Source organism: Haliotis asinina, chromosome 15 (assembly GCF_037392515.1).
Source record: "Haliotis asinina isolate JCU_RB_2024 chromosome 15, JCU_Hal_asi_v2, whole genome shotgun sequence".
Lineage (NCBI taxonomy): Eukaryota > Metazoa > Mollusca > Gastropoda > Lepetellida > Haliotidae > Haliotis > Haliotis asinina.
The window spans coordinates 16,827,038-16,842,760 of NC_090294.1; the positions used below are offsets into that span (position 1 = coordinate 16,827,038).

At 36.9% G+C, this 15,723-nt stretch overlaps 1 protein-coding gene across 14 annotated transcripts in view; it reads left to right on the forward strand.

Moving 5' to 3' along the window:
* LOC137265983 (nucleolysin TIAR-like) overlaps positions 1-15,723 on the forward strand; it is a 202,271-nt gene that overhangs the window by 151,596 nt on the left and 34,952 nt on the right. For all 14 annotated transcript variants that reach the window (XM_067801475.1, XM_067801473.1, XM_067801471.1 and 11 more), the window contains one exon: positions 13,850-13,925. In XM_067801475.1, coding sequence (XP_067657576.1) covers positions 13,850-13,925 — 76 coding nt within the window. The remainder of the gene's footprint in view (positions 1-13,849; positions 13,926-15,723) is intronic.

Sequence of the window (15,723 nt, forward strand, 5' to 3'; positions counted from 1 at the left end):
TTTCTGGAACTGAAACAAGAAGTGTTGTGATTACAAAGAAACTTTTAGTATTAATTGCTACAGAATACAGTCTGTCATTTGTCCATGAAATGGCTGAAGCACTTAAGGGGGCATACGGGAAGTTTGATGGTTAAAGTGTTGAATCATCATGTCAGATTTTGGGTTTGAAACCTATTCTTAGTGACCCATGCTGCAAGGTGGCTAGAATGAAGCTAAGAATGGCTTTAAACCCGATTCACTTGCTCACTTAGGTGTTAATTATTATTTCCTGACTTAACAGATATCCCCAGCGTGAACTGGCCCTGTCTGCTACCATCCCAAAAGCGCTACTTTGTTCCCGTGGCCATGTATGCCTTTCACTCCTCTTCTTTTTTCAATACATTCTTTATTATTTCTCTTTTCTATTTTAGTGTTTTTGAAAATGTATATATACATTATTTATGTTTACTTCTTTCAAATTTCCTACTTTTTGTTATTTTGCTGAATACTATGGCTGGCATTAAGAAAAAACTTCAAAATATGGAAATCATTTCTGTTTGAATATTTTAATAAAACTTTATTGTTATGATTGCTGGAAAATGTTCATTCTGATGTGAGATTTTAATGTCGGCCAGTCCATTTCTTTCTTATTTCATAAACTTTGATACCTAAGACTCTGCTCATGCTTGGGAGGCTGTAAGATTGAGGCACATCAATTCAATGCAACCCTCGTACAATGAGCTGAGTCTGTGTTCACTTAGAAAAAACATTCTTCCTCAGTCTATGTCACTAATAATCACCAAATTCTCTTAATTTTCTTCTTTAGATCTATAATCTAGTAATTATTGCTACTAGGAAGGTCAAAATTTTATTGCAGTTCTTTTCTATTGCCTGTGGGAATTGCAAAACTACTTTTAAAATTGGTACTAGACATTACGTATTCTCATTGGGGGTCTGTGTTCGTGATATTACTTCTAGGATTGCAAATGGTGTGCGCTTTCTTTCCCATCATAATCTATTGCCTGGTAGATGCAATTGCAGATAGGTTTAAATGGAATGGAATGTTTTGCTTTTCATTATAATTCTGAGTTTGGAAGTATTCCCTGTGTAGATGTATCATAACTGGAGAGAAAGTACATTCAAGTTTATTGATTTTTTTTTTCCTTTTTTCCCCCTGAAATTGTTTTCTTATTGTTTTACGAACAATCATCGTGAAACAGAAATGGTACATATATGACCTTGCCGCTTAAGTATTATCACTTCTTATCCAAGATTGACATTTTGTTACCCTTTAAAATTGAGTGTTAGACTGTCCTCAAAAATTGACATGAGGTCATGCAAATAGACTGCAAATTCAGGCCTCTTGACAAAAGAAAACATCCTTTGAAAAACAGGTAGCCTTAAGATTTCACAGCTCTCTCACTGATGGAGATAAAACAAGATGTTGAGTGCACGTCAGGTTTTGTCGATTGAGACCATTTTGTTCGTCCACATAAAACACATCAAGCTTCGATACTGACATCCAACTTGTCAAAATCATGAGCGAGAGAAGGAACAAATTTGGATAATTCTTCCCAGAGGGGTCTTTGTATAACCAGCATTGATAGAAATGACTTCCCAACCCTATCGTGATGCAGTGTTTTTGCTGATCATCACCTCTTTTTCACACACACAACTTACAGTTCTGTATGGCTGATAAGTTCCTGAGAGACATTGTTGCATGATTTGGTCATATTTTTCTTGGCAATATGATGCGAGTTCCGGAAGCACAAAGGCCAGTCGAACCTCAATATTCCCTCATGGTAGATGAAGTCGCCTTGTCTTGTGAAGGACCACTTACATTGCAAACCAGCATGCTCCGAGAGTGCTTGCCAACCTCCGTGTGTCGAATTCAAATTTGTTTTTGAGTGCCTTCAGTGTCAGACGGTTGATGCAATATAAAATCTGGATGAACTTGTCCTACGAACAGTCTTGTTTCTACTAACATTTTTTTAGCCAGCTGTCATTTTTTCATATCTTTTTTTTTTCTAAAAAATATTTGAATTGCCAAATTCCAACTTTGCTAAAAATTAACACTCAATTTAAGCTGCATATATATTTTACTTCTTTTTTGATTCTATTTGGGTAGATTATCTTTGACTAAATTGAAATACTTTTTGCGTGTACTTGTTGCAAAGCTAATACTCAATTTCAAACTTGATATATTTTGTTCTTTCTTGAGAAAAGCTTACAGGGTAAACTGTTGACTCACCAAACAAAAAGCCCAAGTTTGATTTGCCTCATAGATGTAATGTGTGGGGCCCATTTCTACTGTCCCCAACTAGATATTGCTGTAAAAAGGGTCGTAAAACAGATGTCACCCTTTCTTTCATTGTATTTTTTAATATTTGGAATGACTAAACTACTTTCAACAAAACTGAAGGGACCTAAATTTTGGCCTAATAAGGGTTTAAGAAATATCATAAATAGAAATAGTGCTAAAATAATACCTAAAACCATTGTCACCCTTCCTTTCATTTGTGTTTCTCCATATTTGGAATGTGTAACTATTTTCCACAAAACTGGGGGACATGAATATGGGGCCACTTGAAAGGGTATCATGAGGGCATTTCATTCTGTGGGTCACATTTAAATCTATTCTTTTTAATCTGTGTTGTCATTACCTTCAGACACATCAGCATGTTTTCTTTGATCATTTGTGTAAATTTACAGTTACTAACACGTTTTATTATGTCTCTTTTTGATTCTTTATGAAAACAAAGAAAAATGTGTGTGTCATGTTTCTTGTAGTGTGTGTACTTTGAAGTAAGTGTTTAGGTAAACGTTTGTTAATGGTCATCAAGTTAAGTAAACTATGTCATCAGTTATGGAAGAATTATCTATAGTAAAATGTTCCTCATTCTTACCATGATTGTTGGTAGTTTGTATTTTTGAAATATTGTGAAAAACCTTAGTCTGTGTCTTTTGTTGAGTATATTGCAAAGTTAATTCTCACATCCAGCATTAGTTCACATTATACATTGTTTTAGTGGGCTTAAGTCATGTGAGATATTTTTTTCAAACATTTCCTTGTTTTTAAACACCTCAAAAACTCAAATTGAACTTGTCATTTGATTGAGTGTGCCATGATGGGAGGTGAATTGTTGCTTACACAATCAGCCATAGGTTTGCCTGCCTTCAAGCTTGATCATCACTATATAAGAGGGTCACGGTGATTGCACAATTGTTAATTGAATTTCGGATATCCCAAATAATTAGTCATTTGAAGAAAGTAGATTTATGAAGTGAGATTCTAAGATCACTTATTTAAAGGGATGGGCATAGATTTTTAAGGGAAGTCCTCTTGTCCCGACCGTCTCAGATATAAAGTGAATAGATTTATGAACTGGTTTTAAGTAGTACCCATGATCACACATCAAACTATAGATTTTCCAAGTTTTAGATATTACAATGTCAGATGAGGTTGACGTACTGAGGGCAAGATAGCCAAGGAGGACTATGCTGAACCTTTTTGTAAGTTGATTTGCAATTGTTGTAACATCTTCTTTTTAGAAGTAGGTTCTCATTCCCAATCACCACCCACTCAACATCTGTTGCAGTGAAGCAGTTCACAGTAAATCCTAGAGCTGTGTATACAGTAAATCCTAGAGCTGTGTATACAGTAAATCCTAGAGCTGTGTATTTGCAAATAAATAGTACTGGAATATACTATCATACTGGTTATTCACGTTACAATAGGTATTGTGATAAGTTTGGGAGCTAAAATCTTTGTAAGTGATACAGAAGGATCCTTTTTATATGAGCTAAAGCCCTAGAATCAAATAATATGACTTTGCTAAAATCCTTTCAAAAATATAAGTTGTACAGTTAAGGATACTTTCCTATTGATACGTTCTGTTACATATGAAGAAAGGTGAGTTCAATTTTAAACTTCAAAGCTTAGTTGGTCAATTCAATCTTAAACGTCAGAGGTCAGAAAGTCTGTGTTGATTTTATCTTAAAGCACAGAGGTAATGTAACATTCTGTTTATCATGTCATTCATGCAGATAATGACAGTCTGTAATAATGTTTTACCAAATATATCAGTTATCCAAAAACAGTATTGCAATATGTGTTGCTTAAAAAGGCGTATTGTGGTGTGTCAGTAATTCCTTTTGGAAATTGTTAATGAGTACATTTCACATTTGTAAAAATTGGCAAGAAACCTGGTATGCACTTTGAGTTCACTTTCTGGTGATCGAATGATGTCTTAAACCTTTCCCAGTTCAGTAGGTGTCAACCAAATCAAGCCAGAACTTGCTCCAGGTTGAAATCTGAACTTACAACCCAGTAGAAAACAGCCCATTGAAGAGAATGGAATTAAAAGGATGATGTCTTCACAAGTATGTCCTTGATTGACAAGCTAAGTACTGTCGTTATGTTCCTGAAGACAAAAATTACAAGCAAGAAGATGAAAACGAGAGTGTTTTGGTACCAGTAGACTTGGCTGATCTTTTTATTGAGTATTCCCAGATACGAACCAGCTGCAGTTCTGGTGCTTGGCAAGAGAACACTTAAAGAAGGAAATTTGTCAGATTCCTGACTGACATGTGCCAGCCTCTATCTCCTTTGAAGTTTGTGGTTTCACAGAATTGCCACATTACAGTTTATAAATTCATGGAAACACTATCACTAATGTTTCATTTCATTTCGTATGTTTTCTATGATAGGTTACGTTATGATCAGTTGAGTTGCTTGCCACACGACAAGATTTATCATGGCTTACACCTTCAAAGTTGTGTCTAATTTAGCTGGAATATTGCTGAGTGCTGTGTAAAACTAAAGTCACTCACTCACTCTAAAATCTTTCTCCATTGGAATGATGATAACAAGAAGCCAGTGCATTTGTAAGATCACAAACTGAAAGTGAGGAACACAGTATCAGGTATTTCCTTCTTACAAATTCCGAACTTAAATCCTGTTTATGATGAATTCCAAAAGTCAGCTGTAGTTTTGAGAAACTGTAAGTAAACTTCCTTAATAGAATATAATTAACGTTATGGATGGTTTACTCAGCACTTGGTTCAGAGTCACAGTTTACATCATTTCCTATGATAAGCAGATAATTATTTTTGAAAAAAAACAAACGTTTGAACTGGCTTTTCAAATGTTTATTCCAGATATTTATGAACTGAGGACTGAATGACCTGGTCGAGGCATACATAGGTTCTGCTAATTTGTTCTTTCCTTAGAAATTCGGAATTGTTTCAAGATGGTTTTCTAGGTTGGCCTTTTTAATTCTTTGAATGTCATTTAGAAGTGAAAAAAAAAAAAAAAAAAAAGGGAGGAAGGAGTAAGCATTAACTCCGAAATGTTGTGTTCTCACATAAAGAAGTTGATATCCATAAAAATCTTCATTCTTGGCCTTTTTAGTTCCGTGGACTTTTTGGTGCCGACTTGCCTCCTTTGCCCAGAAGTTTCTGCATGCAGTTCAAGAAAATTATTGTCATCAAGTTCCTATATTTTTCCTTTCAGAGTGTAAGAAAATTCATTACAACAAATTGTTCTTCTTGTTGACACATTTGAAAGAGGAACAGTTCACACTCAAAAAATGTATTCATAGATCATTTTTATTTTTTGGCCAAATTTAATTAAGTTTAAGTAGCCGAATCGTTGGGAATTATTTACAAAAAGCAACGAACAGAAGCAAGCTTGAGTGATGGCTTCTTCATTTCATACCAGTTTGCTGTCCTCAATCTATAAAATTTGGCTTCTGGTGCCTTGTCATTGAACCTAAAGGAATGGTTGATTTCAACCCCTTCCAACAACTGATTGTTGCAAATTTGTGTTGGCTCCATCTTCCTGGTAGAGATGAATAGCTGACGATAAAACAGTGTGAAAATCATATTTTATTTCATGTATGAATGATTGATATGCGCAAGTGTGAATTCCAGCTCTTTCATCGATAGAGTATGGCCGATGTTATCAAATTTGCTACAAGTCTGTGAGGGAGCAGTGAATATGATTAGAAAAAATATTTTAATCGAGCATCATGAACGAAACAGGAAAAACTAATCTCCTACCATTCAATATGGTATCATATCTTTAAAGAAATGGTTTTGGTTGTATTGATGGCTTGCATTTCATATGTCCCCTATCTTTGTGCTCTCACATGTTTTGTTACAATGGTAGCTGATAAGTTAAAAAAGAGACAGGCCAGTGATCACTTTTGACAGCCTTACCATAGAGTAAACTTTATAAAACCCTGGCAAGTCATGGCAGATACTTTTTCGATTGCACCATAATTTGAAAGATTTAATCAAATGAATTTCCAAAGGGGGATTTTTGCTTTACTTGTCCTAGGAAATTGGATTTTTTTGCCCATAAAAATTACTAGTTGTGATCAGTTTTGCATGAGATCCTTGGACAAGACACCTTTGAAGCGTTATCTGATGAAAGTGAACAGTAATTTGCTGTGATTGGAGTAACAGTTGAAATCATATTTTTCATGTTTAAGGTTGATAAAAAATAATTTTTAAAATGAAACCATTCATAAAGGGAACACATCTTTCTGACATATGAGCCAGTGTATTTGGATCTGAAACATATTGTGGCCATTCGGACACAATAACACACTTGTCATTTGGTGTCAAGCATTTCAATACAATATGAAGGGAAGTCGTTTTGGGTTTTTGTCAAAATGTTATTCGAGTGGATAGAGGAGGGTCCATCGGGATGCTGAAATAAGTCCACATCATTTACCAATATGAAATGAAATTTACTTGATTTCTTGTGGGAAATGAATATAGATGCATCTTCAACCCATCTGTAATAAATGAAACTAACTGTCAGTTCAGTATGAATATTTGATAAGATACAGCAAAACTGCATATTTGGCTGTGGGTAGTCCTTGTGGCTGGCACACTGTTGGCAGACGTAACTCGTAATAGGTATTTATCCGTTTGTGAAGCAATGCTAAGTTATTGCTGTTATTATTGAGAAATATTGCCTGGAAATTTATTGCCGAAAAATGAAAAATGATATCATTGGAAAAAGAATTGTTTCAAAATTGTTCGAAGTCTGCCTGGGGCATGATGGGTTCAGCCAGCAACATACTTCTCCACTTTTGGTAGGAATGTTTTTGTCTTCCTATGATACACAAACCTCTCATAATAAGTCATGTGTATTGAAATAATATGATGTGTCTAATTAACCTTGTCAAAAGTTATAGAGTCTTTTGTCTCTGACTATCCTCCAAGTTTTTGTTTGTCCATTTGTAGCCATCAGTATCCATTAGGAGAAAAATTTTCTGAAATGTTTGGCTGTGAGATATGTTCCCCAAGGTGAAAGTGCTTCAAAGTTGCAGTGTATTGTTTCATTTAGATCCCAAAAGTGTGATAAATATCATAGGAATATAGACTAAAGGTTTAGAGTGAGTGAGTGAGTTGGGTTTAACACCACATTTAGATAAGCATATGTGGGTAAGTTTGAAGTGTTAAGACCTGTGAAGTAGTAGAATAGGCCTTCAGCAACCCATGCTGGCCATAAAAGGCGACTATGCTTGTGTTCAGGCTCGCTGACTTGGTTGACACATGTCATCAGTTCTCAATTGCGCAGATCAGTGCTGATGCTGTTGATCACTGGATTGTCTGGTCCAGACTCGATTACGTACAGACCACTGCCATAAAACTCGAGTATTTCTGAGTGCGGCATAAAACTAAACTATACTCACTCACTCACTCACTCACTCACTCACTCACTCACTCACTCACTCACTCACTCACTCACTCAAAGTGTTAAAGTTTCTGAACCCCACAAATATAGGTACAGTATCAGTAACCTAGAAACATAAGGGCAAAGTAGTATTCAAACCCACCATCACTGTTCTTCACATGCGGAAGGGGGACAACTCAGCAGAGGTAGATCAATGCTCATGCTGTTGATCACTGTATTCCAGACTCAGTTGTTTACAGACCGCAGCCATCTAGCTGGAATATTGTGGCGTAAAACCAAACTCACTCACTCTGCATATAGAATTGTGGTGCCTCAGAGGCAGTTGGAAACAACGGTTTGAGAGATGTACTTCATTAAATCAAGACACATGCTTTGGTATTGACCAACTTTACCATACACATAACAGTCTGGTTCATGACATTTATAGCCCCTATTTGTTTGATAATGATTCTTGTTTATTCAACATTCTTGCTTTTCAAATCACTGCTTGGCTTTTGAAGAAAGTGCAGAAAAGTGAAAGTTAATTTCAGATGTAACATCATTGAGATTTTGTATCTGGCTGCAAGAGCAGCTGGTGTTATGTGCTGTAGAAATACAGTTCATGTGGGACTCTTCTTTGATGGTTTTCTTCAAGAGGTGTACATTCTTGAACCAATGCTTGGGAAAGAAAATGTAAGGAAAAGAAGAAGAGGATTTGATGATGAATGGTGAAGTGTGTTATTGTCCTGCACTTATTAATGAGACAGTTCTAGCAGAGATACCTTTCTGCTAGTAACAGCAGTAAAAAGTGTATGTAATCACAGATACTCTTTTGATGTTACCTTGTTTTGCGACCAGATGAGATGGCGAATTGTGATGAATATTTCATATCAATATTGCCTAACCATGGGCAACAAAGGCAGATTGAATCTTGGGGGTTTATTGGAACAAAACTCATGAAGTATTCACATCTGTGATGACAAAAAGTAGGGTAGTCTTCTTTCCATGGGAAGTTGTAGGTCGTATTTCAAGGATAGCTGCTCTCTCCTGGATCCCATTGGGCACAGCTATCTCAGCACTAACGTCGTCATAACTCACACGCTCTAACAAAGGCTTATGATAGTTGTAACACTAAAATAGCCTTTTACAACGGGTTGTTGCACTGTTGCATGACCTGGGGTTAAGAAAGTTTTTTAAAAGCCGCTTGTCACAGATCAGGTGACTTTAAGAAAGTATCTTTTTCCTGACTATTTTTCCTCTTGCCCTGATTTTATCACATAATCATGATGTTATTTTGAAAGAATAAATCAACATGGTATTTGATATTAATGTTAACTTGACTATTTATGGAAAAGTGATTAACAGCAAAGAAAGATAACTCTACTATATTAACACTGCAAACTGTAATGGTTATATTTTGAGCAGACGTGATATCAAAAACAAGCCTATTTCCGGTTTGAAACCATAAGTGAAAATTATCTAGTAGATACCATTATTTGATTTCCCAAAATGAAAACTAACTTGTCCCTGGTGTTGGAATTTTTTAACCCCAGACGACTTGCATATTTCAGATCATGTGGGATTGTAGGGGCCAACATTCAGACTGGTCTTGTAGATACTCCCACTGTGCATTCTTACAATCTTTCCTTGTTCTCTTTTCACACAGAAGGCTTGGGTTTGATTCTCTTGTTGGTAAATGTGTGAAGCCTATATCTGGTATCACCTACTGTGATATTGTTGGAATATTGCTAAAACCAGCATAAAACTGTACTCACTCACTCTTTTCCATCAAGGCCCATGTTGTGGCAAGATTTTGATATCAAAATTAGCAAAAATTGTCTTGTAAAGAGTAGGTATGTCAGGGTGTTTCCGTCAGTTAAATTTACTCCAGTTAAATTCCCAAATATACATATTTTATCCTGACCTGTGTATTTGGTTGACCAAAATACTCCCCTTGTCTGTGCAGGATAATGATTGATCGTGATCATGTTATCCTTATTAAAGCGACAGCATTTCAGATTCATCAGCACACTAATTTCAGTGTCTAGATCAAGACAGGAAGTGTGCACCAGACCATGGAGACAGGTCTATCTTTATTTGAAGGGAACCTCTACCAGTGAGACATAGACCAGTAGCATAACGCTATGTCTAATGAAAATATGACAGTGAATGTGTTCCGATGTATTTTTCACTCTGCTTATCGGTCACCTTTCATCTTGTTTCAAGTCATTATCCTAACATCTTTGTGACAAGTTTGAAGAATTTTCATAAAATAAATGCCAGGCTTCCATCAAGACCCACAACCTTCAAAAGCTGCTGGTCCTGACTAAACTCTTCAGGGTCTCATTAAAAAAAAATTGCAGCATGTAGTGCCAAATAAATGGACACGTAAATTTACTGCAGGCCATAAGGACGTGTACAGTGTTGAAACTGCAACACATCACGTACGAGGCATGGGCCAGTTAACTGGCACTTATTTCAAATGCAGTGTTCATATTCCATTCTATCCATTTCCCTCTCAAGCTGCTCCCACTGTTAAAGCATTCCCTTGTCACACTGAACAGTTTGATACTGAACAAGAATGCAGTGTCCCAATAGGTTGTCCCATCATGCAAAGGGCATGACACCTTGGTACCTCCAGGACCATGCTAAAAGTTAACAGGTGCATTCATCATAGACAAATTTCATAACAGAAGGGTCAGAGGTTCTCCAGTCATCTGAGCTGATGTGATTAATTATGCAGATTCATTCCTAAGTCTTATCAGATCCCACTTTCGTACTCATTATGATTGTCTGTTAGTCAGCGCCATACCATTGCAGACTACTACTTAAATCGTCATAGGCAGTGCGTGAGCCTTGTGGTTAAAGCATTCGCTCATCACGCCGATGACACAGTTTCAATTCGTACATGAGTACAGTGTGCAAAACCCATTTCTGCTGTCTCCTGCGATGATATTGCTGGTATATTGTTACAAGCCGCATAAAACTAAAATCACTCACTTACTTTAGTCTTCCCTCCAGCTTTAAAGTAACATCCAATGATGTGAGTGATATTGATAGGCATTGAACCTAGCTCTGATGGTGTTATCCTGATATGTGAAGCAGTCCAGCTAAGACCTGGCACTAAACCTAACTGACTGACTAACTCACTCACTCTGCCCAAGCTCAAATCAATACTCCCATTATAAGCCAAGGCTGGCATCGCCAGACCCAAGAGGATGGCACTCTCACGAAGTACCGGCAGTTAGATGCTTCTAAAAATGATGTTCACCCTTGTTATTTCTTTCAATTTGAAAACAAGTTTTTGGAAGTTCTGCATACTATTGATTCTGTTAGTGTTTAATCATTTACAGTAAAACACAGTGCATTAGGCACAGACCAGACTTGAATCACTACATTCATGAACAATAGAAGGTCTTGGCTGGAAGGTCTTCTGCCAATGATATGTTCCACCTAGCAGAAACAGATCACCAGGTGGAACGGCAATCCATGTTGCTTCTTGCAAGAAGACAATCCATCAACATTTTATCAAATCCTGAATTAACCTAATGCCACTCAGATTTACTTTATAACTCGCAAAATATTGTTAAAAACTTGATTACAGAACTGAGCCGGAGCTGTAAAGTTTAACATCAATTCCGTTTATGCAGTTTTCATATTGGCAATTACACTAAAAATATCCAAATAAGACACAGCACACTTTCATAAAGTCCAATCGAAGCTGAGCGGTTTTCACCATTTATTATCCCCCAGTATTAATGCCTGCTGTCAGAGGCTCAGTCTGTAAGCCCGGGTTGACGTGCTGACTTTGAGAAGTTTCCATTACACTTGTGGTCGAGTGTTGCTCGGTGAAATCTTTTCATGTGACAGTAGAGGGGAAAATATGACATAACCTTGTATGATTGATCCCATTATGTTTCCTTGCCATGGCAGTTCGCTCTAGAACAATTCTTTTTATTTATATTTGATTCGGTTAGGCCCCAGCAAATTGTCTTTACACTCCGCCCGTCTTGAAAGGTGGTTGTAAAGTGGTGGGTTACTGCCAGGCCTGGGCAGGCCATTGTCAAGTGTTTATGGTCAACATGGAGAGGGCACATTGGTGTTCACATGTTTCCATTAAACTCACTTTATTGTAGTTGCTGAAGAATGCGTTCAACTCATGTTATTGTAGGTTCCCAAGAAGGTTGGAATGTCTACCATTGCATCAATATTACTCTTCAATTCGCCCAATCCGTTGTGACGAGGAACTGATTCACTTCAGTTAGTCTCATGTGGAAAAAACAACTGGATCTGATAGCCATCAAGCTTTCAGTTTGTATTTCATTTACAGATCAATCTCTGAGTCCTGTGTTGAAAAAAGCATTTTCTCTGTTTCTTTCAGTACAATTTTCCTTTTTCCATTGAATTAATATATTATGCTTTTTTGTTGAAAAATTCAGGTTAAAAAAGATTATTGTTAATTTTCATGCCATTGTAATCCCACTGAGAAGAAAGACGAACAAAAATGAAATGGTCAAGCTTTTTTGTCCATAATTACTCCAGAGAGTGATACTTGGTATTTGAAAAACGTAAGAAAATGGTAGAAGGTTTACATCAAACTGACTCTGTGTTTTACCAAATGCCCTGCTGTTTTAGCTATCAGGTTTAAATCTCAAAATAAATACTAAAACAGCATGAGGTCGCACAGCTTCAAATTGTTTTCCACAATTACTTTTTTATGTATACCCCCACGGTCTGTTTTTAAAATTGCTAAACACAAATATCCCAAATGGTCTTAATACAAGCCCAAGGTTATGATATCACAGCCAACAAAACTTCAAATATCATCACTGAGTGATCAATTTCAGCAGGTTTGGTTCCTGTAAGTTAATTATTAAAGGAATGCTAGATACTCATCATGGCATGACAAACAAATATAAGTCATTTCCCTGTCGACCCTACTTTCTCATGGAAATCTCGTCTTATTCCAATTAACCCGCTATCTACATTGTATTAGAACTGCCTTTTGCCCAATGATAGACATCGGAGCCAGAAATTACACATTATTACCTGAAACCGAGCCCAGCCATGTGTTGTGAGATTTTGTCTGATATGATGTTGTTGAAATGTTGATAACATCACTGGTGGATGATACGCTTGTGCGGGTAGTCTGCGCATGCATTCCTTGGTCGTAAGACATCAATCAATACTTGGTCAAGTCAGACCTTTATTTATGGAGCTTATGCCCCGTTGTTAAGTTCCTCAAAAAGGCGCCTTGTTCTTAAGCATAATTATTTGTTTCTTTGTCAATTACTTTTAGATGATCTCCCAAAATGTCAGATATAAGATATGAAATATGAGGGTGCAGGGATGCTAAAAATAATCTTAAGAATCTGTAATAAACAGCTTTTCCAGCATCTCAGCGATGAAGGAGCTATGATTTATGATTGGGTGAAAAAGCTGGATGATAAATTTATTTTGGAAAATGTGCTTAATGTATGTTTGAAAAAGGGTCATGCCTTTTCTTTGAAACAAAATCCAATTTACATCCTGTTTAAAGCAAATTATGTTCTGGTATTCAGACATGTTTCTTTACATGTTTAAACAGAAAATGGTTGCATTGATAAGTTTATTTTAGAAGATTGAATGTTTCTTGCAGCATCAATCCCAACTGGCATCATTAGTAATGTTGAATTTTATTATGTAGACATTCTATTCCAAAAGATTTTAATGAATGAAAAACAAATTGTGGTTAAGTCTTAGAACAATTCTAGTGAATCTGGTGACCAGACTGTTTTTATGTTGAGTAATATATCCCTGCGGCACGATACGATTTTTATTCTAACATGAGCATACACCTACTGTAGTGAATGGGTGTTGCACTCATCTGAGTGGCAAGGACACTTTATGCAACCTGATACAGAACTTCAGGTCCTTGCGTAAAACGTCAGATTCCAAGACCTCTCTTGATTTCGGAGAGTTCCCTGGTGTCAACGCTGGAAGACATACATGATTTATGTATTTTTGTTTATTTTTTTCCATTTGGGACAAATGTAGGGGAACATTCACAGACAATGAGGTATTAAAATATATATTTCCTGAAAAGATCATATGGAGAATATAATGGGAAATATCCAAAATGTAAATCACACTTTCATTTTTATTTGAAATGTCATATCCCTCTGTTTTGTCTTTCAGAGATTGTAAGATCATCAGAGACCCACAGACTATGAAATCCAAAGGATATGGCTTCGTCTCATTTGTAAACAAAGTGGTGAGTACATTAGCACTCCATTAATGTGAATTCAAGACAACCACCATGTTGTTGTTGTTGTTTGTTTTTTTCTGTCCGGAAAAGCAAAGAGTCTTGAGCCGTAATTCGTGGCGATCCAGGTTAGAATTGATCTTAAGTAAGCAGGGCTTGTCATAAGAGGTGACCAACAGGATCAGACTGTCAGACTTGCTGATTTGGTTGGCACACACCATCTTGTCCCAATTGCATAGATCAGTGGTCATGCTGTTGATCACTGGATTGTTTGGTACAGACTTGATTATTTACAGACCCCTGTGATATGTCTTGAATATTGCTGAGTGCAGCATAAGACAAAATGCACTCACTCACTCTTGAGCCATAAGATACTAAAGAGCATACAAAATGGTACTTGCTGTTACCTTACATGGCGCTTGGGATTTAAGGGATAAAAGAGTCTGGTTGGCATGGAGACTGTATACTTTGTATGATTCAGGTATTCATTTTAAACAACAGGAATGAACCTGCTGGCACTATAGGTCTGGCATAAGTCCAGACAAATACAAGCACTAGATACATGTCAATATTGACATACAGACGCATATTCTCGCCCATTGTATAAGTGCCATCAATTGAACGACACATAAAGCCCCATTTCACCACTCCGCCTCCAACTTCCAGCAAGTTTAAAGCCCTCTGGGATACGCCCATGCATCAGTTTAATCCCACAGGCCCCTAGACCAGGCCTGTGTGGTAGTATGTTAAGCCAGTGTAGCTCCTAAAGGTAGTGATGAAGATACAGTACCTAGTAAATCATTGTTAACCGTGATATTTTGGTCAGCCCCTCAGGTGTTTGGAAAAAATAGGTCAGTGAGCACCTACAAACATTGGAAAGACAAATCCTCAGTTAACGATGGCGTCTTGGTTTTCTCATGGCTTACTTTTAGGGATGCATGGATACATCAGAGCAATTTCTTAATCAATCTTTTTCGTAAGACAATACAATTATCGATTCATTCAAAACTATCAATATTTAGTTTGAAAGTACTGGTTTAAATATGTTTATGTACCATTTACAATTTCCAATTGTATCATGTGTTTGGATGTTATGAGAGTTATAAATGATTATTTTTTGTGCATAAAGATGGGAAATTAGAACTTTTAATCTCTGAGAATGAAAAATGTTGATCTTTTCATGTTCAAATATGAAATGACCCGTGAAGGTCCCGGGGTAGAATAGGCCTTCAGCAACCCATACTTGCCATAAAAGGTGACTATGCTTGTCGTAAGAGGCGACTAACGGGATCGGGTGGTCAGACTAGCTGACTTGGTTGACACATGTCATCGGTTCCCCATTGCGCAGATCGATGCTCATGTTATTGATCACTGGATTGTCTAGTCCAGACTCGATTATTTACAGACCGTCGCCATATAGCTGGAATATTGCTAAGTGCGACGTAAAACTAAACTCACTCACTCAAATATGAAATATTAATGTCCAGAATATAACTAAACACATGCAGTAATGCCTTGACAATAGGTATAATCACATGTATCGAAACATGACATGGGTGTTGTCATGCATCATCTCATCAAACTAATGTATCATCACAACGTATAAACTCGTAAGATCTAGACTAGATCCTTGGATCGTTTTCAAATTTTCATTGGTGTACATATCTGGGAAGGTCCCGGGATAGAATAGGCCTTCAGCAACCCATGCTTGCCATAAAAGGCGACGATGCTTGTCGTAAGAGGCGACTAACAGGATCAGGTGGTAAGGCTTGCTGACTTGGTTGGCATATGTCATCGGTTCCCAATT